This window comes from Bos grunniens, chromosome 1 (assembly GCF_055505025.1).
Source record: "Bos grunniens cultivar Pamir isolate PY7600 chromosome 1, Bosgru_T2T1.0, whole genome shotgun sequence".
Taxonomy (NCBI): domain Eukaryota; kingdom Metazoa; phylum Chordata; class Mammalia; order Artiodactyla; family Bovidae; genus Bos; species Bos grunniens.
In genome coordinates, this window is record NC_141165.1 from 60587773 (window position 1) to 60614157 (window position 26385).

Below are 26385 nucleotides of genomic sequence, written 5' to 3' on the forward strand. Positions count from 1 at the left end.
CTAAGAGAACACACTTGAGCACTTGTGTGGCCTCCTCAGCCCACCTGATGAGCAGGTAGGACCAGGTTCTGCTGGGACAGGCTGTGTTCTCGGCAGATGCCTGGGTGGGTGAGTCTTTCGCGGGCCTGGGTCTGCTGTCAGTGGAGGATATTCCTGGAGAAACCCCCTGAAGAGACAGACACCATCTTGACTTTTTTCCAAAGTGGCCACATGCAGGGAGGGCAGAGCAGAGCCAGAGAGAGGCTCAAGATTTGGGAGGCGGTTAGAGAGAACTTTCTGGGTGTGGGGACCTGGTGGCAGCTCCTGCTTCTCTAATTGTCCCCCCTCCCAGGATATGAACGCCTAACACTTTCAACCTCCCTTCCTTTCCAGCCCTGTTTCTGCTCTCTAGCCCACAAACTCTAGAAGAGTTTGGTCTTCCATAGGGCATAAGTCTGAAGTTTGTATTTTAGGAGTGAGTGTTGCTGCCTACTGGTCCATGAGGTAGGAAGGATAGTGTGTGTATCAAACAGTACTGGGCACAGCTGACCAGGATCCAGGGGTTACTGCTCTTGCCAGATTCTCATCTAAGTGGTCCTGATGGGTTTTTTTCCAACTAGACATCCCCTACTGAATGCAGTAACAGTGGTGGGATTTTAGCTGACTCTTGTGTAAGACCACTCCAGTGAATGGAGCAGTGAATCCCTTGGATATGTCGGTGGCTTCTTGACAGAGGCATTCCCTCCAAGGGGAACGTAGAGTGCTTTTGGCCTGATGTATCATGTCAAGTGCTCTCATAATTAAAACACGCTTAGATGTGTTTGCAAAGGAGCAGGCATTTGTATCCATGTTTTATACGTAAGAGAAACTTACTGCATTGTTTATTTTCCTTAAAATGGGTAGGAAATTATAAACTGGGGTATTTATAAATAAAATCTCAAGATAAATAGCAAGGAGTGGGAGGCAGGTTCAAGAGGGAGGCAATATATGCTTACTTATGGCTGATTCACGTTGTTGTATGGCAGAAACCAACACAACATTGTAAGGCGATTATTCTCTGATTTAAAAAAAAGATGAATAGCAAAGGACTATTATTTTTTTTAAGCTTTTTATTTTGTATTGGGGTAGAGCCAATTAACAATGTTGTGGTAGTTTCAAGTGAACAGTGAAGGGATTCAGCCATACATATACAAGTATCCTTTCTCCTCCAAACCCCCTCCCATCCAGCCAGGCTGGCATAGAACACTGAGCAGTGTTCCCTGTACTACACAGCAGGTTGCGAAGGGCTATTATTGAATTCATTCCAGAATAGGAAATTCCTGAAGCACTGATAGGATATAAAGATATATTTGTGTGTGTATGTGTATACATACATAATTATGTAAATGTATATTTCTATATACATTTTTCTATATACAAAATATTTCTATATTTTCAACTACTTTGCATGGAATTTTGGGACCCAAGTCTATGTCTAGTAGTTGCGTATGGATGTGAGAGTTGGACTATAAAGAAAGCTGAGCACTGAAGAATTGATGCTTTTGAACTGTGGTGTTGGAGACGACTCTTGAGAGTCCCTTGGACTGCAAGGAGATCCAACCAGTCCATCCTAAAGGAGATCAGTCCTGGGTGTTCACTGGAAGGACTGATGTTGAAGCTGAAACTCCAATACTTTGGCCACCTGATGTGAAGAACTGACTCATTTGAAAAGACTCTGATGCTGAGAGGGATTGGGGGCAGGAGGAGAAGGGGATGACAGAGGATGAGATGGCTGGATGGCATCACTGACTCGATGGACATGAGTTTGAGTGAACTCTGGGAGTTGGTGATGGACAGGGAGGCCTGGCATGCTGTGGTCCATGGAGTCGCAAAGAGTCGGACACGACTGAGCGACTGAACTGAACTGAAGTCTATGTCAACGGCCATGGTGAAGTAGAGCATGAAACATGTGTGATGCTTGCTTTTCACACACATACAGGCACCCACGGACATGCAGTAAAGCCCAGGCTGTGTCCAGGATGAATGCATTCCCTGGGTTGTTAAATCAAAGGTTCACTTTATTGCTTGCTGTTCTCTTTTTCATGCCACCTCTACCCTTTGTCTTACAGCGTTTGTCTATGCTGTACCCCAGAAGCGGCCCGCTCCAGTGTGTAGGCAGTCCACTGGAAAGGCCGTTCATCAGTGTCCCTGTGGCTCGGGATGTCAGCACTTATGCATTCTTCACTTCCTTGTGTAAGAATCTATTCTTCCTTCAGTTTCATTCCTACTCCTCTGCCTACATTTTTCTTTCTCCACTGTTGCTTCCTATTTCTCCATCTCCATCTGACTGTGGCCATTTAACAAAGTCCTGCCCTTAGTTCTTTTCTCTTCATACCCCCTCTGCTTTGGTGACCTCACCTCTTTGCCAGGGCTTGGGGAGTTTGCAGGGCCCTCCCTGATTCACTTGGGTGGCCCTGGCCCCTTAATCCAGCCTTTGTGACCAGGCAGCATGAGGAGGGACACTTGAGTGGGACAGGGTGTTTAGAGCAGGTGCCTGGCACGAGCAATCCCTGAGCTGCTGTGGTCGGCCACAGTGTCTGCCTTTACCAGGCCTCCAAGGGTGAGAGCTGGTGCCTGGCACAACTGCTCTTCATGGTTTCCGTCTGCACTCCTGCATCAGGTGGTTATCCTTGGCTGTTTTGCCTGACTCATCTCTAGCCCCTATTTCAGTGCACAGAATGGAGGCTGCTTAAATACCATTTGTTCCGAGAGAGAGAGTACTTTGCCATGGTACCCTGTTTAATTTCCACGGAGCATTTACTACAGTTTGGAATTTTTCTATATATTTATTTACTTGTCTTCTGAGGAACAGTCTTCTTGTATGTTTTGAAGCACAGCTTGTTTGAAGGGACTGTCCCTGTAGAGACAGAGTTCCTCTTTGGCAAATACCTTCAGAAGCAAAAGCAAGCTCTTCGCCCAAGGTTTATCTGGAGAAAGGGTGGGTAGGAGGTGGGTCTGAGTCTTCTGCTAGGTGTGTGTGGAGGGACTTCCGAATCTGAACCACAGATGGCTCATTTGCACCAGGAACGAGCCTGGCCTTGGTAGGTTGGAGACCTGGCAAGCAGTAGTGATAGTCATAAAAATAATAGCGAACATTACTAAACATTGACTACACGCACAGCTCTGGTTAGTGCTTTCCATACATGATCTGAACCTCACAAGGTCATAATGGTGCTGAGGCTATCATTATCCCATTTATAGAAATTGAGGTCAAGATCTAGGTAGGTTCTCCAGACTCCCTGATCTTTTCCGCTTGACAGAATACACCTAGACAATGACGCTTGTATGAATGTGGTCAGGAGGTCCTGTGTAAAGGGACGAGGCTGTTCACAGGTACAAGTGACAAGCCTGGTCACCTCCTGTGGCCCTGAGGGCTAAGGGAGCAATACCTTGGCACATCTGTCATTTCTGGCAACCTGCTTGGGGAGCCCTAGGTTAAGTGCATTCTTTAAGTCTCACAAGTAGTAAATGGCTGATCAGGGCTTGAAGTGAGGTATGTCAGCTCTGGGACTGATCCCTCCCATGCTATGTGGTGCTGGGGTGTGTGTAGGGGGTGGAATTGAGGCACTGGACCTTTCTTTACAAATCTTTCCCCTCCCTGGGTTCTCTTTTTCACCCTAACTCATATGGGCAAGCCTCTCTGGTAGCTCAGATGGTAAAGAATCCACCTGTAATGCAGGAGACCCAGGTTTGATCCCTGGGTCCAGAAGATCCCCTGGAGAAAGGAAAGGCAACCCACTCTAGTATTCTTGCCTGGCAAATTCCATGGACAGAGGAGCCTGGTGGGATACAGTCCATGGGGTCACAAAGAGTTGGACGTGACTGAAGCGACTAACACTTTCGCTTTCAATCTAAACTCTTCATTTTGCAGAGGAGGAAACTGAGGGCACAAGATGTAAATGACTTGTTCCAGGGTCCCAAGCTGCTGGGGGACAGGGTTGGACCAGATCCCGGGTGTCCCAGGCCCTTTGTCTCCTGCAGTGCCCACGACTATTTCATGTGTGCCTGTCTTGTTTCTTTGCGTCCATGCCAAGCCCCTTGTCTCGGAGTTCTTTCCTGTCTTCTGCAACATCTCTGCGGTGCCAAGCTGGTGGCCAGTCCCTCCCACAGCCACGCTGGGTGCTCTCAGTATGCCCTGTCCACCCCAGCCAGTGCTGGAAAGATGTAAAAGAAGCCCAGCCTCTCCTGGATTTCCTGGAGGAAGCTCATTTTCACATTAAGTGATCTGAGAAACTTGCATATTTCTATTAGATTGTGCTCACCTTTCCTGAACTGGTAACTGACAGCCTTCCTACAGGGCTGTCAATCCAGCCCCCTGTGGAAGAGCTGTCTGCACTTCAGAACACCCTTCTCACTGCCGACAGGTGACGGAAAGACACTGAACTTTGAAGTCACTTTCATGACCCAGGTTACAGAAGTTTTGATCTAGAAAAGTACTCATTTAATCAATAGAACAGAGTGAGCTACAGTCTCTTCTAAAACCCCAATAAGAATGAAGCTTTAGTTCAAAAAAAAAGAATGAGGGTTTCCTTGATTCACTCAGTTTTCTCTGGTGAGTTTTTAAATTTTGGGGGTGTGTGTCTGCATGAAGCAATATGGGGGTAACAGCCTCTGGAGAAGGCAGAATCAAATGTAGACTTGCCTTTTTTGCCTCTGACTACTTTGTTGTCCTGGACAAGTCACCCAACCTCCCTGAGCCTCAGTTTTGTCATCTGCAAGGTGAATCTGACAGTGGTACTTATTTTGTAGGATTTGTTGGGAGGATTGTGCAGCTGGTGTTCAGCTGGTGCCAGGCATGTTATCAGTGCCCAGTGGTTTAGCTATTATGGTGAGCTATACAACAGGAAAGTATTCTCGCCCAGCAGGGAGGCCGAGAGGATTAAATGAAGTAGTATATGTGTGGTGCCTAAAGCACAGTATTCACTTAAGAATAATAATAACAACAGTAATAATAGTAGTGGCTAACATTTATCAAGTGTTTACTAACTGATGTCTTACACACTTTACAAACATCAGGGGCAGCCGCTATCATTATTAAGATTTCCAATTTACAGCTGTGTATTTGGACAGTATGTTGGAGAGCTAGTCTTCAAGAAGCTTGAAGGCTGCCCCGAATCTGTTCATCTTTGCATTTCTTCTCTATCCTCTCAATGTTTCTGCCTCTCCCACTCCCCCTAGTGATTAAGAGCAGTTCTCAAGTATGTTTGGAGGAACTAGTAAATGCAAGTTTGTGGAATGAATGAACGATCTACGTCACTGAAAACAGGTTGCAGAAGGGGCAACCCTTCTGGTGGTCACCTCTCACCTGTGCTTCAGTTTGAGGAGGAGAAGCTCACCAGACTATCTAAATAGACCCTAAGTCTTTAGAGATCTCTTTGGCCATGAAAATCAACCGGAGATGAACACCGGAACGAGGAGGCCCAGCTTAAACTTTGTGAAGATCTGCAGAACCGGCGCAGGGAGGAGATTGGGAGCCTCGTCTGTGGGAAAGAGTTCTGCTCCCCTTACCGCCTCCCCGGGGATTCAGTTACCAGGGCTCACCTGATGATGGATGAGAAGATGCGAAAGAGTGAGTGAGAGTCTTTCACATGATCAACACAAAATAATCAACCCTAGTGCTGAACCGTAAACTGAGTGCCAAGTGGTCACTGGAGTCAGACTGTTCATGCTGTTCCTTGTTCTGTCACCTCTTAAGCAAGAACCTTAAACCAATTGCCAAACTGTTCAGAAGCCTCCTTTTTTTCTCATCTGTAATATGAGGACAGTACCACATAGGGTTGTTTTGAAGACTGAGTACAATAGTGTGTAAATCACTTAGAACTCTTTTGGTTCACAGGAAGTGCTCAAATCAGCTGCTTCTGCTGCCAATAATATTATTATTGCTGTAATTACTTATCAGGTTTAGTGTTTATCTCCAACAGTGGAGATGAACCCAATAAGTGATTGGCCCTTTAGGGTAGAGACAATTTCTTATTTATTTCTGCTATTGCCCTAAGACTGGCATATAGTGGGTACCCAATACAGCTTTCCCAAACTGTATCTTATTAGATTTTTGCTACTGTTTTTCATGAGCAGATAAAAATTATCAGTATTGTGTACCAGCCAGGGGACTGAGGTTGTGAATGCTTACTGTCATTTAATCCTTACAATGCCCCCCGACCCCGAGATGTGGGCTCAAAGAGTTATTATAGACAGTGCATGATCTTAGGAGTCATTCAGACCTATATTCTGTTTGAGGTTCAGTTTTATTAATATTAAAAGGACTGAAAATAAACAAGTTTGATTTCCCAACTCACGTCCACAGGAGCCTCTTGGGGCAGGTTGCATTGAATGGCCAGGTGTCGCTGGCATGGAGACCTTGCTTTGTGTTTCATCCCAAGCCAGCTGAACTAGAGAAACTCTGAAAACTATCCTGCTTTCATCCCTCATCTCTTCATAAAGCTGTCAGTGGCAACCAGAGAGAAAACTACTTCCCCTATCTGGTTTATACAATCTGGTATACACAAAGGGTTTCTAAGGTTTGGCACAGGCATGGGGTCTGGATGTGCACTGCTGAGCTATTCGAGAGTAGATAAGACCTTTTGGATGAAGGGTAAAGGTTACAGCACAAGCTGCTTCCTCTGATAAATTTTCTCCTACCTGTGATAGGCTGTGGGCAGCTCTGGTGTTGGGGCAGGAACGGTAGGAGGAGCCTGGGAAGTTATTGTAGCTTTGAATCTTGTCCAGTTATAGAGAAAGTGGCTCCCTCTCTTAGTTGAATTTGTTCCGTATCATAAACTGGTTTGCATGGCATGGAGGATGATGCCACAGGGGCAAAATTCTCTTAAGAATCTGCTGGCCAAAGAGTTTCTATCTTAGTATATGTTTCCTTTTCTTGTAGGTCATGGCTATTCCATAGGTAAGTCCCGGTTCCTATAATGGAGTAATTCTTAACCTGGACTGCACATTAGAATTCCCCAGGGAATTAAAAAAAAAAGCCATTGATCCTTGGGCTGTACCCTGATCCAACTGAATTGGATTAGAATCTCTAGGGGGTAGAGCCTGGGCAGCAGTATCTTAAAAAAGAAAACAAAATGAAAAGAAAATTTAAAAATGAGCCACAAGCTGAGAGAAAATGTTTGTAAAACCACACATCTAATAAAAGCCTTGTATACAAACTATATAAAGGAGTTTAAAAAGTTGATTTAAAAAAACCCTGAAGACTCCAATTAAATAATGGGAAAAAGATTTGAACAAATACTTTACCAGAGTATATATGCATGGCAAATAAATGCAAAAAGATGTTCAAATATTCATAATTAGGGAAATGCGAATTGAAACCATTCTGCTTAAGGCCAGAGTAGAAAGGGACCATGTATTAAAAAGCCTGAGGGTAGACAGGAGCTTGATTACTGTGATACGGAGAAGTGGTGGGGAACTGGGTCCAGCGGGAGGTACTACTGAGGTCACGATGCGGGAGTGGAAGGAACGCGGTGGAGGGGGGCTTTCCTTAGTTTAGTGACCGAGGATCATAGAGTGAGAGGCCTGCATGAAGAAACCTAATGTAAAACTGCCAACTTTGGCACAGTTATTTTGGTCCTGGCCCTGGCTGGGAGCTCAGGGAAGGTTCTGGTTGGCCTCAGTGAGGAGGTGTCTGTTACGAAGGGTAGAGCAGGATTATGGCTGAGACCAGGTGCAGAGAGGAGTGTCCCTAATGGGGGAGAAGCAGGACTTTCTCTTGGTGCCTGGTGGAGTTACTGGATAGTACTGGGGCCTTCTGAGAAGCTAGGCCAGTGATGTGCTGGTTAATGGATAACAACTCACTCTCTGAAAACAACAAACAAATGCTGATTTGTAGTGTTTGCCAATATCTGTGGTGTCAATACTCCCTCCAGAGCCCTGGGCTAGGTTACACATGAGCATGGTGAGAGGGGGAGAGGCTCCCAGAATGTGACTGGGCCTGGTTCTAATTTCTAAATGCAAGCTAGCACCATGAAGGATAAGCTGTGGGGATTCACTTGTGGGAACTATTGTGGGTTTGGGGGACTGGGGCACAATAGCATGGGACATAGAGGAGACTGTGGGGCTTCCACGATGGCTCAGCAGGTAAAGAATCTACCTGCCAATGCAGGGGATGTGGGTTGGATCCCTAGGTTGGGAAGATCCATTGGAGAAGGAAATGGTAACTCACTCCAGCATTCTTGCCTGAAAAATTCCATGGACAGAGTGGCTGGAGGGTTACAGTCCATAGGGCCACAAAGAGTTGGACACAAATGAGCGACTGAGCAGAGAGCAAGTGGTCTGCATTGACCAGGCAGGACCTTAGCCATCTCCCCTATGCCCTCTGTAGGACCTGTGGTTACATGCCTGCCTTTTGTCTTACCATTGCTATTCTGTTCTGTATGCTGACATTTTCAGATTTATAAATTTATGGTGAGTAAGAATCTGGCATCTCCCCCAGATAATTTCTTTGCCAAACAAGTTTGAAAATGATTGCAATCAGGTTAATAGAATTTCAAGCATCCACAGGATTCATTCATGTGAATAAAATTTATTTTCATCTATAAGGAAAAAAATCCTCTTTTCTGCAGGAATCTCAGTTATTAGGATATTCATGCATATTAGAGAATGACTTAAGGAAAAGATAGTGGTAAAACCAACAAGGATATAAGCCATGGCAGGAGGTAAATTTTCAGATCAGTCTGGAATTACTTTTCTCATCACAATAAAAAGATGACAAATGTAAACCAGTGTACTTTGTGGTTGCATGTCCCTGGTCTGTGCATCCCATATGTGTGCATGCGTGGATGTATGCTCAGTTGTGTCTGTTTGTGACCCCATGGACTGTGTAGCCCATCAGGCTCTTCTGTCCATGGAATTTTCCAGGCAAGATTACTGGAGTGGGTTGCCATTTCCTACTCCAAGGGAACCTTCCCAACCTAGTGGGAAGATGTCTCTTGCTTCTTCTGCATTGGCAGGTGGGTTCTTTACCACTAATGCCACCCGGGAAGCCCGTGCATCCCATAAAGATGAAGACTATTTAGCCTGGATGTGTGATACTAGTGTGGAACTCTCCTTGTGGTCGTATTCATTAGTACACAGAACTCCCAGTATAAGTAAGCACCTTTACTGCTCCAGAAACAGTTGAAGAGGCCACAGCATTCATTGCCAAGACATGAGTTGACCCACGTGATTTGCCACCCTCAAGTCCACCTTGAGCTTTTGGAGTATAAGCATCAAGAGCAAGACGTTTCCCTTCTTTTTCAGAGTTTCCACTGACCCATCCCTGGCATTCTGGGAAAATACTGTGGACCCCAACTCAAGAGGAAGAAAGAGGAAAAAGAAATAGCGCTGTTTCATAAACTATCAGTATGTAAGCCCTGGTGCCTTATTTAAAAAAACAAACAAATGAGCTTTATGATTTTTTCTCAAGGAGAGAGAAGGTGCTTGCTGGGCTACCACTGCAGAATATCAAGCTGTTGAAACGCTTGCAGCAGGTGGTGCTTTGTGGTTCTCACAATGGCCTTATATTTCCTAGCTTGGTTTCCTCCTCCTTGGTGATCACAATGCCAGTTTGAGGCTCATCAAGTCCCAATCACATCAGGTTTACTGACGTGTCATTTTGCTATCTGCCTATCCATTATTTATTATTTATATCTTGGCTATATCCCGCCCCCACCCCCACCACACACACAAAGGGAACTGACCTACCTTCCCATGAAAGGAGACTTAGAATAAAAATAGAGCCACTGGGACGTGACAGGGAATGAGACATTGCGCAGTAGATAGGCACCAGGTAATTATTTGGATGGAGAAACCAAAGGAAAAGGAAGCTACTCCAATGAGCCAAACCTAGTGAACTCCCTGTTAGTCAAAGCAAAAAGGTCTACCATTTCACTCCTCTCACTACTGAATACTCCAGAAGAGTGGGAGGAACGGTAACAGGCTGGTGAGTGCGGCCTTCGCCTTCACCGAGATGCTTACCTGACAATATGGACGCAACGGCTGCAATGATGAAGGACACAATGACACCGGGTCCTGCCATCTCCTTGGCCACCAGCCCAGACACCACGTACATCCCTGTGCCCACGCAGCTGCCGACGCCGAGCGAGATGAGGTCCATGGTGGTGAGCACTTGGGCTAGCTTGGTGCCATGTGCCGTGGTGGCCCCAGTTCCCTCTAGCATGGACTCCACCGGTTTGGTGCGCAGGATCCGAGAGTGCATGGCATACCAGGCGGCCCCCCACTGCACCCGCCGGGGGTCGAGGGAGGTGAGGAAGCCACTCATCCTGAGAGACAGGCAGTGGTGAAGGTCAGCTGACAGAGGTGGGCTGCAGAAACCTCAGTGGATGCTTCTGGAACTCATCTAGTGAATGGGGATCTCCCTTTCAGGAAAGGTCCAGAGGGACCTGCAGCAGCCTTCTCCTGGGCATGAATGTCTGCAGGAAACACACAAGAAGGAGGAAGGTGAGACCAAGGGGGAACAAACCATGACTTGGAGACATAGCTAGAGGTCAGTGCACTGAACTGGTGGAACTGATCTGTTGGGTGTATTCATAATGCAGAGGGTTGATTTTCTCACTTTGTGTCCCTTCCAGTCCTAAATGAGTAGTTTGCCCTATGTTGCATGGTCATTTTGAAGAGGGTGGTCTGAGTTAGGGCTCTGCCACTGGACCTGCAGTAAGTTATGTCATCTCTTTGTATTTCAGTTTCAACTGTACCATGGGGATGGTCAAGCCTCCTGCCTTGTGTTGATGTAAGAATTAAATAAGTGTTTGTCTAAAAAGATCTTAGGGGTTTCCCTGGTAGCTCAGATGGTAAAGAATCTGCCTGTAATACGGGAGACCCAGGTTTTATCACTAGGTCAGGAAGATCCCCTGGAGAAGGAAATGGCAACCCACTTAAGTATTCTTGCCTGGAGAATTCCGTGGACAGAGATGCCTGGCAGGCTACAGTCCATGGGTTCACAAAGAGTTGGATACACATATACAGAAAGATCTTAAGACAATGCCTGGCAGGTGGAAGGTGCTCTTCTGTCAACCCGCAAGTGCTTCTTACCTGGCTCTGCTAAGACTTGGTCTGTGATTCTTGAGCATATTCTTTGGGGACACAAATCCTCATTTTTTAATATAAAGATGTAAAGTCAGATCTCAAGAGGGGCAGAGCCACCCCATGGGATTATCTTGGAATTTTGTTCTCTAATGAAATGGAAAGTTTTGAGAATTTTTTGCTCTCAGAGATTGGGGTAGGGGCAGTGCCCATGGCATTTGGTGGGGCCCAAAGATGCTAAATGTGTTGGGTGGTGTCATACTACCTTCAGATGTCTCATTGGATATTCTTGTAGGTGAAGAATCTGGTTATGATTCTTCACCTACAAGAACTGAAACCTATCCCTGTTTAACATATAAGCACATGAGACTATTTTGGATGTTTTTAGTAGACCAGTCTCTTGGCTTTTCCAGGAAGGCAATTATAGAATGTATTGAAGGAAGATTGTAAATTCTTTAATTTGGAACTTGAAAGGAGTTCATCACCATTTTGGAAAACCAAGACCCCCTTTCAGTGCAACCCATGGTACTGCATCGCCCATTCAGTACACCTATAACAGTCTGCAAAGGTGCCATTTGAAACTGGCATGTTGACAGTGATTTTTCATACAGTGCCATCATCTTATGACAATATTTGTACTTGCCTGAGTGTTTATATACTGAAATATGTTATATACAGGCAGGTTACTCATGAATTTTGCTTTAGGACATTAAAGAAGGGTGTGTCAAAACATTTATTATAAAAAAGAGATGCTTGGTCTGATAGATTTGAGAATTGTTGTAATAGATGATTTATAAAATTTTGTCAAGTAGTTACAGAAAATGCAAAGATTTTATGAAGCTACTTTCTTTGGAAGTCAGTGTTAAAGTGTCAGTCACTAAGTCATGTCTGACTCTTTGTGACTCCATGGACTGTAGCCCACCTGGCTCCTCTGTCCATGGAATTCTCCAGGCAAGAATACTGGAGTGGGTTGCCATTCCCTTCTCCAGGGGCTCTTCCTGACCCAGGGATTCAACCCGGGTCTCCTGCCTTGCAGGCTGATTCTTTACCATCTGAGTTACCAGGGAAGACTTGGAAGTCAGAGGCTTTATAAAACTCTATGAAGAATTTTTAAAGTACAGCTAGAACATTGATCCCAGGTACTATACTGATAGGCTTAGAACCTTTACATTTACAGCAAGTACCAACTGGTGTAATCTACCAATATTATTAATTAATACTACTTAGCACTTGATGTAACACTTGTCTGCTTCTAAAGACATTGCAAACACAACCTAATTAGAAGAATTAGGTGAAATGTCGCAGTTTAGTTCACAGGGATTGGGTGATGGACCTACTGGTTTAATTTCCTCCTAGATTTGACAGCATTGCTTCATGCTGTGTGTTAATTCTTGACAACATCTAAGATATCAGAATAGTTGAATTGTGCCACTGTATATGGCAGCGTCATTCAAAAGCTTGGAGTGCTAACATTATTAAGATTTCCAGATTTTTGAGAAAAGGTATATCTGGAAGGCTGCAAGAACAGTGCTCTACTTGAGCTCTTGAGCTCCTGTGGGGAAATCAGTGTACATATCTGTTTAATCCAACCCAGCCAGTATGTACTGAGCATCTGTTATGAGCAGGCATGGTGTTAAGCTCAGGGATGCAAAGACACTGTCCCTGTTCTCATGGAGTTTCCAGTCTAGAACTGGAGATGATAGTCACCCAAATCACAGTGCAAGGGAGAAGGTTCATTTTTGTTTTTTTTCTGAAAGGCTTATATTTTATTGTTTTTTTGTGTGTGACAAAGGCATAGCATGGCCATTGCAGAACAATCAGGCAATATAAGCAATGACATTCAGTGAGGAGAGACAAGATAATTCAATACACAGATAGAAAAATAAAACCAGATCATTCTAGAGAGGGATGAAGGTATGTTATGGCTTGAACAGCATCCCCTCCCCCCAAATTTACATGTTGAAGTCTTAACCCTCAGTGCCTGAGAAAGTGACCTCAACTGGAAACAGTTTCTGCAGCAGTAACTAAGATGAAGCCATACTGGAGTAGGATGGGACCCTAATCCAACATGACTGGTGTTCTTATAAAAAGAGGCAATTTAGACACAGAGCCACACACACAGGGAGCATGGGATGTGAAGATGTAGGCAGACGTCATGGTGATGCATCTACCACCCAGAGGACACCAGGGGCTGCCAGCCAGCCACCAGAACCTAGGAGAGAGCCCTGCAACAGAGTTTTACTCAAAGCCCTCAGAAGAAACCCACACTTCTGAACCTTGATCTCAGACTTGCAGCCTCCAGAACTGTGAGACAATGCATTTCTGTTGTTTAAGTCATGCAGTTTGTGATACTTTGTTATAGCAGCCCTGGTGAATGAATACAGGCTATAAAGAAAATAAAACAGGGCAGTGAAGGGGTGAGAGGGTCTCTGTAGTCATAGCATTGGCTCCCGAGTGGTGGAAAGTTATGCCAGGTGTCAGGGAGAGTGTCCTGCAGAGCTGGGTCAGAGGGGGGACAGGATGACTGCTTTGGGGACTGAGTGACACTGGGTCAGAGTGACGAGGAGGAATCAGGTGCCATGTTAGAGTGTTATGCGTGTCAACTAATCAAATCCTAGGCAAACCTGCATTGACACATGAGGCAGAGAAGGCTGGGGGTCCAGTAACTCCTCTGAAGTCATGAAGCACATTAGGGCAGAGCTGGCCCTTGGCCCTGCTTTCAGAGTGTTAGTCTCAGCTCTCCTGCCTGAGGGTTTTCCTGGTGGCTCAGTCGGTAAAGAATCCACTTGCAATGAGGGAGAACCGGGTCCCATCCCTGGGTCGGAAAGATCGCCTGCAGAAGGAAATGGCAACCACTCCAGTATTCTTGCCTGGGAAATTCCTGGACATTCCTTGAAATTCCTTGCCTGGACAGAGGAGCTGGGTGGGCTGCAGTCCAGTTCAGCTCAGTTGCTCAGTCGTGACCCCACGGACTGCAGCATGTCAGGCTTCCCTGTCCATCATCAACTCCCGGAGCTTGCTCAAACTTAGGTCCATTGAATCAGTGATGCCATCCAACCATCTCATCCTCTGTTGTCCCCTTCTCCTCCTACCTTCAATCTTTCCAAGCAACAGGATCTTTTCCAGTGAGTCAGTTCTTCACATCAGGAGGCCAAAGTATTGGAGTTTCAGCTTCAGCATCGGTCCTTCCAATGAATATTCAGGACTGATTTCCTTTAGGATGGACTGGTTTGATCTCTTTGCAGTCCAAGGGACTCTCAAGAGTCTTCTCCAACACCACAATTCAAAAACATCATTTCTTTGGCACTCAGGTTTCTTTATGGTCCAACTCTCACATCCATACATGACTACTGGAAAAACCATAGCTTAGACTAGGACTTTTGTTGGCAAAGTAATGTCTCTGCTTTTCAATATGCTATCTAAGTTGGTCATAGCTTTTCTTCCAAGGAGCAAGTGTCTTTTAATTTCATGGCTGCAGCCACCATTTGCAGTAATTTTTCAGCCCCCAAAAATAAAGTCTCTTACTGTTTCCATTGTTTCCCCCATCTATTTGCCATGAAGTGATGGGACCGGATGCCATAATCTTCTTTTTTTGAATGTTGAATTTTAAGCCAACTTTTTCACTCTCCTCTTTCACTTTCATCATGAGGCTCTTTCGTTCTTCTTCACTTTCTGCCATAAAGGTGGTGTCATTTGCATATCTGAGGTTATTGATATTTCTCCCTGCAATCTTGATTCCAGCTTGTGTTTTATACTCTGGAGAAGGGAATGGCAAGCCACTTCAGTATTCTTGCCTTGAAAACCCCATAAACGGTATGAAAAGGGCTACAGCCCATGGGTGGCAAAGAGTCAGACATGAGTGAGCAACTAACACTTTTCCCTTCGGGAGGATTTTATTAAGGTGAGCAACACAATGTGATTTACATTATTAAAAAGATCATTGTTGGTGCAGCGAGGTTCAATGAAGGCTCATGCTGTCTGATGTGTCAATCCCAGGACCAGCGTACAAAGGGGAGTGAGGTGTGGGCCTGCTGCCGATGGCCGCCCTGGTTCTCCAACTTGGCTACACTGGGGAATTACCTGGGGATCTTTCAGGAACACTGGTGCTTGGCCTCAACCCCAGGGACCCCAGTTTAATTGGTCTGAGCTGTGGCATCAACATAGAGATTCCTTAGAGTTCCCTTGCTCATTCTTGCATTGCAGGGTGGGGGTCCACTGCCCTGTTAATAATGACTGCAGTGCTGGTGTAGAAAACCAGATACTGCCTGGGATGGTTAATTTTATGTGTCAAGCTGACTGGTAACTATTAATACTTCTGGATATGTCTGTAAGGGTGCTTCTGGAAGAGATTAGGACGAAACAGCATAGGTGGACATCGTCTGATCCACTGAGGGCCTGATAGAACAAAAAGGCAGAAGAGGGGTGAATTCACTGATTCCGCTTGAGCCAAGACATTCATCTTCTCCTTTTCTTGTACATTGGTGATCTTGGTTCTTTTAAAAAGTCATTTATTTATTGGCTGCTCCATGTAACATGTGGGATCTTAGTTTCCTGACCAGGGACCAATCCTGTGCCCCTGGCATTGGAAACAGAGTCTTAATCATTGGACCACTAGGGAAGTCTTGTGGTTCCTGAGCTTTCAGACGTAGACCAAGACTCACACCACCGGCCCCTCCCAAATTTTCAGGCCTTTGGTATCAGACTGACTGACACCACCAGCTTTCTTGGTTCTCCAGCCTGCAGATAGCTGATCATGGGACTTCTTAGCCTCTATAATATGTGAGCCAATTCCTGTAAGGAACCCTCCTCATACACATCAGATCAGATCAGATCAGATCAGTCGCTCAGTTGTGTCCGACTCTTTGCAACCCCATGAATCGCAGCACGCCAGGCCTCCCTGTCCATCACCAACTCTCGGAGTTCACCCAGACTCACGTCCATCGAGTCAGTGATGCCATCCAGCCGTCTCATCCTCTGTCGTCCCCTTCTCCTCTTGCCCCCAATCCCTCCCAGCATCAGAGTCTTTTCCAATGAGTCAACTCTTGGCATGAGGTGGCCAAAGTACTGGAGTTTCAGCTTTAGCATCATTCCTTCCAAAGAAATCCCAGGGCTGATCTCCTTCAGGATGGACTGGTTGGATCTCCTTGCAGTCCAAGGCATTCTCAAGAGTCTTCTCCAACACCACAGTTCAAAAGCATCAATTCTTCGGCGCTCAGCCTTCTTCATAGTCCAACTCTCACATCCATACCTGACCACAGGAAAAACCATAGCCTTGACTAGACGGACCTTTGTTGGCAAAGTAATGTCTCTGCTTTTGAATATGTTATCTAGGTTGGTCATAACTTTCCTTCCAAGGCACAAGCGTCTTTTAATTTCATGGCTGCAGTCACCATCTGCAGTGATTTTGGAGCCCAGAAAAATAAAGTCTGACACTGTTTCCACTGTTTCCCCATCTATTTCTCATGAAGTGATGTCCTCATATACATAGTCTCTCTATAAGTACTCTTGGTTCTCTTTCTCTGGAGAAACCCTGACTGACCCATTGCCATTTTCCACATGAGGTCCCAAGGCCCACAGGTACTTCCTCTTTCTCTTCCTAGGCAGGTACCTGTGCCTCTCAGCAGCTGTCTTTTTCAGGTGGTGACTATGGATGCTGTGCTATCTGGAGATACCATTCGGGATATTTGTTCTGATCAGCCCTTCATCAGAAACTGTCATAAGGACACTGAAAAAAGAACCAGATGGGTTAGGGAACTGAGAGTTTCTATTTGATAATCAGAAATCATGGTGAAAACACTGAAAATCAACTAGAAGAAAGGTTGAAGGTGGTGAGAGTTCCTTCCTGGCTCTATTCTCCCCATGTAATTCCTCTGAGTGCTAGCTTTATTGATGCAGGCAGGGACTTGGGGCATTTCCTTCCTTGGTTGGAAATTTACTGGAGAGAACAAAATGTGCAAAAGAAAACATGCTTCTAAGTGACTATTGACAATATCCATATTCATTACCCCCAGATTATGCTAATCAAAAGGAGTTCTGGAAGCTTATTGCTGTTGTCTTTCCAAGATGAGCAATAAATGTGTGTTGTGCTTTCTCTAGCACTTTAATTCAGGTTTCTCAAAATACTTCACAGCTATAACTAAGGAAGGCTTGCGGGGCCCTTGGGAGGAGGGAGGCATCCTTGTGGTGCTGGCCTGCATGCTTGAGGGTTCAGTGGGTTCCAAGGATAATGATGGTAAGAGCAGGTTTGTGTGAGGATGAGAATATTATGGCTTGGAAGTTTACCGGCTAGGTAGGATTATCGAATTAGGTTGGAGCCTGCCTTTGGAGGTGAGGAGAGGGAGTAAATGAAGGCAAACAAAACAGTAACCAGCTTCAAATCTTTCCTGACTGATTTTGCAAATACACGAAGGGATTACAGAAATCCCTTCCTGACTCTCCCCGGGAGCAGGCCTTTGTTGGAACATCTGGAGCAGCAGGAAGCGGTGGCTGATGGGAGCTGCCCCTCATGTGGCTGGACAGTTAGGATTGCAGCAAAATCCTTCTCATCTTTTTTTTTTTTCATTCTGTACCTTGCTTGCATGCAGGCCTGCTCAGTTGCGTCCTACTCTTTATGACCCCACGGACTGTAGCCCTCCAGGCTTCTCTGTCCAAGGGATTTTTCAGGCAAGAATACTGGAGTGAGTTGCCATTTCCTTCTCCAGGGGATCTCCCTGACCCAGAGATTGAACCTGCGTCTCCTGTGTCTCCTGTATTGCAGGCGGATTCTTTACCCAGACAAATGGAAGTTGCAGTTGAAGGTGCCAGGTTTGAAGAGCCCCTCCTTGGAACCGCAGGATGTGAGGAAGCCGTCGGAGACCCCTCCCTACTCCTGTACCCAGGTCATGTGCTAGCCCCTCCACCCTTGCCCCCAGCTTCACTGCTTATCCTCTGCCCTGAGCTCCTGGCTTCTGGTTCAGGACCTAATTCAGAAGCCATATTTCCTGGGTTCAAAGTCTGACTCTGCCTTTCCTAGCTATGAGCCTCTCTCTGCCTGGCTGGTGCCGTCTATAAAATGGGATAAGAAGGGCACTAACTAGCTCATGAAAAAGCAAGAGAGTTCCAGAAAAACATCTATTTCTGCTTTATTGACTATGCCAAAACCTTTGACCATGTGGATCACAACAAACTGTGGGAAATTCTGAAAGAGATGGGAATACCAGACCACCTGACCTGCCTCTTGAGAAACCTGTATGCAGGTCAGGAAGCAAAAGTTAGAACTGGACATGGAACAACAGACCAGTTCCAAATAGGAAAAGGAGTACATCAAGGCTGTATTTTGTCACCTTGCTTATTTAACTTCTATGCAGAGTACATCATGAGAAGTGCTGGGCTGGAGGAAGCACAAGCTGGAATCAAGATTGCTGGGAGAAATATCAATAACCTCAGATATGCAGATGACACCACCCTTATGGCAGAATGTGAAGAGGAACTAAAAAGCCCCTTGATGAAAGTGAAAGTGGAGAGTGAAAAAGTTGGCTTAAAGTTCAACATTCAGAAAACTAAGATCGTGGCATCTGTTCCCATCAATTCATGGGAAATAGATGGGGAAACAATGGAAACAGTGTCAGACTTTATTTTTTGGGGCTCCAAAATCACTGCAGATGGTGATTGTGCAGCCATGAAATTAAAAGACGCTTACTCTTTGGAAGGAAAGTTATGACCAACCTAGACAGCATATTAAAAAGCAGAGACATCACTTTGCCAACAAAGGTCCATCTAGTCAAGGCTATGGTTTTTCCAGTGGTCATGTATGGATCTGAGAGTTGGACTATAAGGAAAGCTGAGTGCTGAAGAATTGATGCTTTTGAACTGTGGTGTTGGAGAAGACTCTTGAGAGTCCCTTGGACTGCAAGGAGATCCAACCAGTCCATTCTGAAGGAGATCAGTCCTGGGTGTTCATTGGAAGGACCGATGCTGAAGCTGAAACTCCAATACTTTGGCCACCTCATGTGAAGAGTTGACTCATTGGAAAAGACTCTGATGCTGGGAGGGATTGGGGGCAGGAGGAGAAGGGGGCAACAGAGGATGAGATGGCTGGATGGCATCACCAACAGAATGGACCTGAGTTTGGGTAAACTCTGGGAGTTGGTGATGGATAGGAAGGCCTGGCGTGCTGCGATTCATGGGCTCGCAAAGAGTTGGCCACGACTGAGCAACTGAACTGAACTGAACTAGCTCACAGGGCTGTGGGGAGGATCAGAGTTAACGTGTATGGAGCTTTTAGCACAGGGCCTGGCGTGCATGGAAGCCAGGGAACAGCCGCCTGCTAGCATCACCCAGCTCTGGTGGATGACCAGGTCTTTCTGTCCCCTACTGCTGACATGCCCTCCCACCCCCACTAGGCAGCTCTCAGAGGGCCCTTGGCCTGCTGCCCAGCCCTCACCCACAACTCTTCTCTACTGAAACCTCCTGGATCCTCTGGCTGCAGATTGTACACCTTGGTATTGCAATCCTAGGTGCTCATGTTTGCCTTTCTCAAGCTTTTAGAGAAAGGCTTTCTCCTTTCCTGTCTTTTATTATCTAAAGACAGTCCTTGGCAGATTTGCCTGGAGCTTTGAATGTTACATCTGCTCTCATACTCTTACACCCTTGACTTTTCTGCCCCAGACGCATACACATGCTGGTGGTTAGGGCATGGTGGGTTCATCTATAGTCACCACCCTATCTCTGAAAGCCTGACCTCCTTGCCTGCATGCGTGCTAAGTCATTTCAGTCTTGTCCAACTCTTTGTGACCCTATGGACTGCAGTCCTCCAGGCTCCTCTGTCCATGGGATTTTTCAGGCAAGAATACTGGAGTGGGTTGCCATGCCCTCCTTCAGGGGATCTTCCAGACCCAGGGATTGAACCCATGTCTCTTATGTCTCCTGATTGTCAGGAGAATTCTTTACCATTAGCGTCATCTGGGAAGCCCTGGACCATCATATGTGTGGCTTACTGTGGCTTACTTGGCCAGAGTCTTTGGTGGCAGGTTCTCTGCTGAGGTCCTGGCTTCTGTTGCTCTTCTGTTTCTTCCAAGCTTGTCAATTACAGCTCTGTGTTTGTATCTCAACTGTGGAGTCACTTGTCTGTCAGTCACTGTGGTTTTACAGGGGTGGCCAGATACAGGTCAGATATATGTGAATCCCAGGGTCTGTGCCATCTGAACAGAACACCTAGTAAATTGAATTGAGATGGATGTCCTGGTAGATTTCTCTTGTTGTCCCCTGTTTTGCTGTCTCTATCTGTTCAGATTAGGGCTAATCTGTTTATGGGAACATCTTCAAGTCTTTGAAGGCAGCTAACATGTCTCTTGGAGTCTTATCTTCCCTAGACTAAACATCTTCAGTTTCTTCAGTGATCAGCAATGTCTCATGTGGTACAGCTTCCAGATCTTTCACTTTCTGATTTGTACTTCCTGGGCAGGCTGCAGTTTATCATGGTGACAGTTTTGGACCAGAGTGTTAGGGGAGATGTTTTTGATCTGTCTGGCTGTGCTTGTGTATACATGTATCTCCTAAATCATGCAATACTAGTGCCTGATAGACTCACTCAGATGTACAATTGGCTTTAAAACCAGGGTTCCTGATTTTCAGATTGTTAATCTTCCCAACAATGTCTTTGCTAAGTGTTTGATTGATCAAGCCTACCTCTGTTATTTCTTGATCACCTACCATGTTACTTACCAAATGCTAGCCCATTTATGTTGTATATGAGATCTCAGACACAGCTGACTTTGTTTTGCTTGGAAGATTTTTAAAGGAGAGTTTGAATCTATGACATCTGAATAGCTATGCAAAAGAGGTGGTATCATTTCAGCTTCCTTTACAAAGTGTGCTATTTCTTTTTCTGTTTCTAAAAAGTTATTGACTCCATTAATAAGCTTTTGCTGCAGTAACAAGCAATATGTTAAATTTCAATATGTTAAAACAATCACATCTATCTTTTTTCTTTTTTCTGATAAATTTTTAAAAAAATACTAATTTTTATTGACTTATAATATGTTAGTTTTGGTGTACAGCAAAGTGATTCAGTTACACACACACATATTTGTTGTTGCTTTAGTTGCTCAGTCGTGTCTGACTCTTTGGAGACCCCATGGACTGTAATCCACCAGGCTCCTCTGTCCATGAGGTTCTTCAGGTAAGGATACTGGAACGGGTTGCCATTTCCTGGGATTTCTGACCCAGGGGTTGAACCCGTACCTCCTGCAGGGAAGCCCTTTCTCCTCCAGTACCAGGTCAGGGAGGATATCCCCACCTGACATCATCTTCCTCTCCTTCTTCCCCCTCCCCTCTTCCTACCGCTCCATATTTAAGACAGTGGACAGAGCTGCCTGTATTTTTTCTGTATGAAATTATTGTCGTGCCAGGCTTGGAATGATCCCTGCCTAGGTGGTAATGTTCCTTTAGAGGAGCTGAGGGTGTTTAATGTTCCTCAGGAGTTTTCCTAGTGACTCAGCCTCAGTGGGAATTTCTTCATCTAATTTGGAGAAGCACGAGTCTTTCAGGGATTTAATAAATGCTTTTCCTTATTAACCAGCTGGTTTCCTCAGCACTGCTCAGGAGAATCCTTCAGTGGATACATCTGTGCAGCTTCTCTCCCTGGAAATGCTGAACAGAACTGCCGATGTGAGAAGCTCCCTCACGCACTCATGACTGCAGTTAGTATGATGTTGTGCCTTGGGTTTGGAGCTTATGTCTGAAACTTGTTTTGTGTTCCCTTGTCACTGTGTCAACACATACCCAGACCCCTTTGTACTTTGATCCAGTTATTCTGGATATTCCTGGCTCTGTGTTTCCTTCCAAGGCCCCCAAAGGAAATTTCTACTCTTCAAAGAGTCTATATTTTAAGTCAGATAATTTCAAGCAGGTCCTTCACATTTTGAAAATGGCCATTTCTATGTGATACAATAATCAACAGACAAGTGGATGGAATATAAATTTGACGGATGTAGGTTATTATACATGCTTCATGAACTTTCAGTTCTCAACAAAGCCTGATGCCACATTCCCCTCCCCTCTCTCCTCTGGGTGTGTACTGTTTTCAGTACACACCATCTGCTTTAATGGGTTCAGAGCATCGTGTGTGCAAGATGCAGAAACAGAAAGAAGAAGATGGCTTCCTTGCTCTTGGAGCCCCCACACTGGCCGGGAAGACAGGCATGATGATGACGTAACCATCCGGTGTGACACAGCAGGTCTCCCTGATGGTTACAGTGATTTTACTTTTTAGCTGTTCTTCTTGCTATTTTCCCCCACCTTCGCCTCCCCAAAGCTATCCACATTTTCATGTTCTTTTGGCACATAGCTCATAGCCCACCTGTCATTAAGTGTGTGCTAATGACTTGGGCCACTTCTTCTCTGATTCCCCCCAACTCAGCATATATTAATTTGTGCCTTGACACAGATTGATATACACCTGAAGGCTTGTATCTCCTTAAAACCCTGCAAATGGTTGTATCTTGGAAAGAGTAAAATCCCAAGTTCCTTATAATGGTCTGGGTGTGTGCTCAGTCGCGTTAGTCACGTCTGACTCTTTGCAATGCTATGGACTGTAGCCCACCAGGCTCCTCTGTCCATGGGGTTCTTCAGGCAAGAATACTGGAGTGGGTTGCCATGGCCTTCTCCAGGGGATCTTCCTGACCTAGGGATTGAACCCGCATCTCTTATGTCTCCTGCACAGATGGACTCTTGACCACAAGCACCACCTGAGAAGCCCTTTACAATGGCCTGAAGAGCACTAAGTGGCCTGGTATCTGCTTCATCTCAGAGGTCATTGCCTGCCACCCTCCCTTTTGGCCCAGCCACACTGATCTCTCTGTTCTTGGAACACACACTCTTTAGACTATAAACTCCCTGAAGGTATGGATTTGTCTGTCTCATTTTTTGCTGAATCTTCAGGGACCACATTAGGGACTGGCAAGCCATAGGTAATCAACAAATGTTTGTAGAATGAAGGTTTTTCCACAGTGCTAAAAAGAATATTCTGCATAAATATTTCTTTATGAAAGATGTCTTTGACAATAGCAGTTTGTAATAATCCCTGTTCTCTGTTACAACGGAGGAGGAGTTCCTTTGTTGAGTACCCTGTGTGCATAAAATCAAAGAGCACAAAACCTCAGAAATCATTTAATCCAAGTCTCAGATTTTACAAATGATTAAACTCTATTTTCCTTGGCTGCCTTCACAAATCCCTTTGAGAAACCAAATTATCTATATTACATAGTTATAAATAAATGATCTTTCTATGTTTTTGATCCTTTAATATTCAGTCAAGGGAAGACAGTTAAAAATTCACACTATTATAATATTAAAAATATTTAACATTAAAATATTAACATCCAGTTAGGGTTAGAGTTGTATTTTTTGATGTTGATGATTCATGTAGCTCCTTGGAGACCTCAAAAAGTATTTCACCTCATCAGAGCAGTAAACGTCTCATAAATCATAGAGTATCCACCATAGCAGAGAGGGTTTAAGTTTTAGTTTGCGTCATTTTTTTTTTCAATCTGTGTAGAATATAGTTGAGGACTTTGACAACCTGGAATTCAATATTTTTTTTGAAAAATGGAGATCACTTTGCCTTGTGGGTACATGTTCATTTCAGCTTCTGGGCTTCCTTGGAAGATAGCACCCACTCAGGATTCATGGGTCTGAGGCCCTTGGGGTGCACTCTGGATACATAGCCAGAGAACTCCCTGGAGGTAGGTTCCTTTCCTGACAATCAGCATGTCTTTTCATTAGGAAATCTGAAAATTCAGAGAGCATATTTCAATGTCAATGGTGAGAAATGCCAGATTTCATTTGGGGACTTTTAAATGAACTTCCAGACTACAAGCTATTTGACTGAAAAGAGCTTGCTTCCATGCTGTTGAGTTAATATTTTTGCAAACTGCAAGTTCTTGAGTTTGAATGTATTCCTCATAGAGCCCTTTAAGGAGCAATTGTTAATGCAAACAAATATTAAATAATATGGATCAAAGAAATGATACTTCCATACTTTGATGGTGGGAGAGTGGGCTGACATAAGTGTGTTTGGAATATAAATCTATCACGTGAAAATAATCAGGTACAAAAAAAGGTTTTTTTCCCCCAATGGTTGTTGCAATATCATTTATAGTGGTGAAAATTGGGGACGATCTGAATGTCCAAAAATAAGGGCAGAGTTAAATGGATTTAAGGGATTCAAAATATAAAAATTTAAGCAACCAACAAAATATTGTTCAGAAATAATATTTAATAACATAGTAACAAATTATTCAGAATATATTAAATTTAAAAACTAACAATAAAAGATATAAACTGTATAGCATATGATCCGATTGCATTCTCTTCTGGAAGCAGAGGGCTAAAATGTTAAAGGGGCTTCCCTGGTGCCTCAGATGGTTAAGAATCTGCCTGAAATGCTGGAGACCTGGGCTCAGTCCCTAGGTCGGGAAGATCCCCTGGAGAAGAGAATGGCAACCCACTCCAGGAATCTTGGCTGGAGAATTTCATAGACAGAGGAGACTGGTGGGCTACAGTCCAAGGAGTTGCAAAGAGCAGACACGACAAGCAACTAACACAAAAAATGTTAAAAGGAGGGATCAATGGGTGATTGACTTAGAAATTATTTCTGTTTTCTTCTTTTCTGTGGTCGGCATGTATTTTTTAAAAATCAGGGGAAAATATTTAGTTGAAAATCAGAAAAAAACATAGAAGATCCCAGAATAATGAGCCTGTTCCTGTTCCTGGTCATGAAGACTTATCCTTGGGTTTTGTTAGCATCTGTTTCCCCCATGGAATTAGATTACCAATGTTATCACTGTCACTCTCTTCACTTTGGAGATAGAATTTTCAGGGAATTTCCAGGGAATGCTCTGACTTGGTTAACGAATCAGCCTTACACAGCAGATATGAGTTACCTGGAACCCGGAGGCAGGATTCTCCCAGATGCTACACAAAGCTCAGGCCAATATAGGAAGATAGAATCTGCCCCTGAAGCAAGTATCTAGTCCTGTGACCTTGGCTTCTCTTAATATTTAATTTATTTATTTGGCTGCACCTGGTCTTAGCTGTGGCATGTGGGATCTAGCCTTCTAACCAGGGATCGAACTCAGGCCCCCAGAATTTGGAGTGCAGAGTCCCAGCCACTGGACCACCAGGGAAGTCCCCTTGGCTTCTCTTAGATTGGCTTTCTTTCATTCCATATTGATTATCCTCCATCCCCCAAAGGCAACTAATTCTGATGATTTCTTGGACTTTTCTAAGAATTTGAATTATTCTTAACAGGTTTATTTTACAAGGCTTTCCCTGGTGGCTCAGACGGTAAAGCGTCTGTTTGTAATGCAGGAGACCTGGGTTCAACCCCTGGGTTGGGAAGATCCCCTGGAGAAGGAAATGGCAGCCCATTCCAGTATTCTTTCCTGGAAAATCCCATGGACTGCAGAGCCTGGTAGGTTACCGTCCATGGGGTCGCAAAGAGTCGGACACGACTGAGTGACTTCACTTTCACTTTATTTTACAAAACAAACAATTAAAAACAGCCCCCCTCCCCCAAACTGCCATTCCCTCTTTAGGTATTGCCACATTTTAGCTATTGTCATCCTGGCTGTCTCCACTTCTTCGTATATTGTCAGTCATTGGCCTTCTTTATTCTGCCTTCTGTATTTTCCTTGCCACCAAAACTGCATTGCTGAAGTTATCAGTGACTTCTGTGTTGCTAAATCCAATGGACATATCTTAGTTCTCATCTCCCTCCCTTCACCCATCAGAGGCATTCAACTTAGCTGTTCACACCCTCCTTCTCAGACACTCTTAATTTCATCTGACAGCAGTGAGAGCTAGAAGTTGTGTGTATGTAATGCACAAGCTTGATGGTGACCTCCTATTAGGAATAAGCTATTGTGATTTTCTTCCTCAGTGTAATGCAATTTTGAAAGGAAGGATGCATCCTCTAGAAGATCCTCACTCCTGGTACATTTTTAGTCCTTGATATGGTGTCTACTATTAAATGGAATCATAGGATGATATTTACAAGTAACCAGTATTAGTCAGTGTGAGTCAACATCAAGAAACCGTCATGCCGTGATACTGGAATGTCTGCCAAATGATCTGGAAAGGGAAAGGACACCCTTTCATTCAACATGAAAAAGAAATGGAAGAACTTACTTACACAATTAAAGCTAGAATAAAAGTATTCCTTGAGGTGAAGAATTAGATGGTTTACAAACTTTCAAGTCCATCTGGACTGTGGGTCACCTGTGCACACTGACGCATACTTGGAGCTGACCTTTCTGAGGCTGTTGCCGTCTCTGAGATCTGAAGCTTGGTAGAAAGTGT

General features: G+C 44.7%; 1 protein-coding gene across 1 annotated transcript in view; it reads right to left on the bottom strand.

Moving 5' to 3' along the window:
• Positions 1 to 26385, bottom strand: part of SLC7A14 (solute carrier family 7 member 14) — a 109372-nt gene that overhangs the window by 41005 nt on the left and 41982 nt on the right. Inside the window, exon 2 of the mRNA XM_086394084.1 lies at positions 9982 to 10436. Within this exon, the coding sequence (XP_086250210.1) occupies positions 9982 to 10285 (304 nt within the window). The 5' untranslated portion in view covers positions 10286 to 10436. The remainder of the gene's footprint in view (positions 1 to 9981; positions 10437 to 26385) is intronic.